At 35.8% G+C, this 1,454-nt stretch overlaps 1 protein-coding gene across 1 annotated transcript; it reads left to right on the forward strand.

The window, feature by feature from the left end:
• Window positions 1–723, forward strand: LOC138910578 (uncharacterized). The gene is made up of 2 exons (XM_070201821.1): window positions 1–28; window positions 101–723. Exons 1-2 carry the CDS (start codon window positions 1–3, stop codon window positions 721–723), a joined length of 651 nt encoding a protein of 216 aa, XP_070057922.1.
• Window positions 724–1,454: the final 731 nt, after the last annotated feature.

Here is a 1,454-nt window from a genome sequence, read left to right on the forward strand (position 1 = left end):
ATGATTATTCACGATCTCCTTGCTGAAGGTATAAGTCAAATTAATACTTATGTTAAAAGTATTAATTATATTATTATTACTAATATAATTTTTACTAAAGGTCTTGTCATCAATGAAGCATTCCAAGTTGCAGCGATGATTGAGAAGTTGCCTCCTTTGTGGAAGGACTTCAAAAATTACTTGAAACACAAACGCAAGGCGATGTCGCTTGAAGATCTCATTGTTAGGCTGAGGATCGAAGAGGACAACAAAGCTGCTGAAAAGAAAGGTCGTGGAAACTCAACAATAATGAGAGCAAACATTGTTGAGGATGCTCCTCAAAATAATAAAAAGAGGGAGAAGGCTTATGGACCAAAAAGCAACCCAAGCAAGAAGCGGTTCAAAGGAAATTGCTACAACTGCGGGAAAGCTGGACACAAATCTGCAGATTGTCGTGCTCCAAGGAAAGACAAGAAGAAGGGTCAAGAAAACATGGTTGAAAAGCACGAGGATATTGATGACTTGTGTGCTATGCTTTCTGAATGCAAACTGGTGGGAAATCCCAAGGAATGGTGGATTGATTCTGGAGCCACTCGCCATATTTGTGCTATTAGAGAAGCGTTTGCTACATATGCTCCCGTTGGACCCGAAAAGACGCTTTCTATGGGAAATTCTGCAACGGCCAAGATTGAAGGATGTGGCATGATATTTCTTAAAATGACTTATGGCAATGTGGTGCCCTGAACAACATCCTTCATGTTTCTGAAATTAGGAAGAAGTTAGTCTCTACTGCACTTCTCGTTAAGAACGGGTTTAAGTGCGTTTTTGTGTCTGATAAAGTTGTAATAAGTAAGAATGAGATGTTTGTAGGAAAAGTTTATCTCACTGAGGGCCTTTTCAAACTGAATGTAATAGTCGTTGAGAATAATAAAATTTTAGCTTCTTCTTACTTACTTGAGTCAAATGATTTATGGCATATACGTTTGGGACATGTCAATTATAAAACCTTGCGGAAAATGATTAATTTGTAAGTATTGCCTAAGTTTAAATGCGATAAATTAAAATGTCAAATATGTGTGGAATCTAAGTATGTTAAATATCCTTATAAGTAAGTTGAAAGGAATTCAAATCCTTTAGACTTAATTCATACAGATATTTGCGACATGAAGTCAATACAATCTCGCGGTGGAAAGAAGTATTTCATAACTTTTATTAATGAGAGTACTCGATATTGTTATGTTTACTTACTTAATAGTAAAGATGAAGCAATAGACGCATTCAAGCAAAATGATAAGAAGTGATAGGGGTGGTGAATACGAATCTCCTTTTGAAGAAATATGTTTAGAATATAAAATTATTCATCAAACAACATCCCCTTACATGCCCCAATCCAATGGGATTGTGGAAATAAAGAACCGTTCATTAAAGGGGATAATGAACGCTTTGTTGATAAGTTATGGTTTGTTACATAACTT

The sequence above is a fragment of the Nicotiana tomentosiformis genome, chromosome 4 (assembly GCF_000390325.3).
Source record: "Nicotiana tomentosiformis chromosome 4, ASM39032v3, whole genome shotgun sequence".
Taxonomy (NCBI): Eukaryota; Viridiplantae; Streptophyta; class Magnoliopsida; order Solanales; family Solanaceae; genus Nicotiana; species Nicotiana tomentosiformis.

Excerpts from the sequence above, each read along its gene's own strand:
- LOC138910578 (XM_070201821.1), top strand. The coding sequence starts at position 1 with ATGATTATTCACGATCTCCTTGCTGAAG. Across the intron at positions 29-100 it reads TCACGATCTCCTTGCTGAAG|GTCTTGTCATCAATGAAGCA; the intron begins GTATAAGTCAAA and ends TTTTTACTAAAG.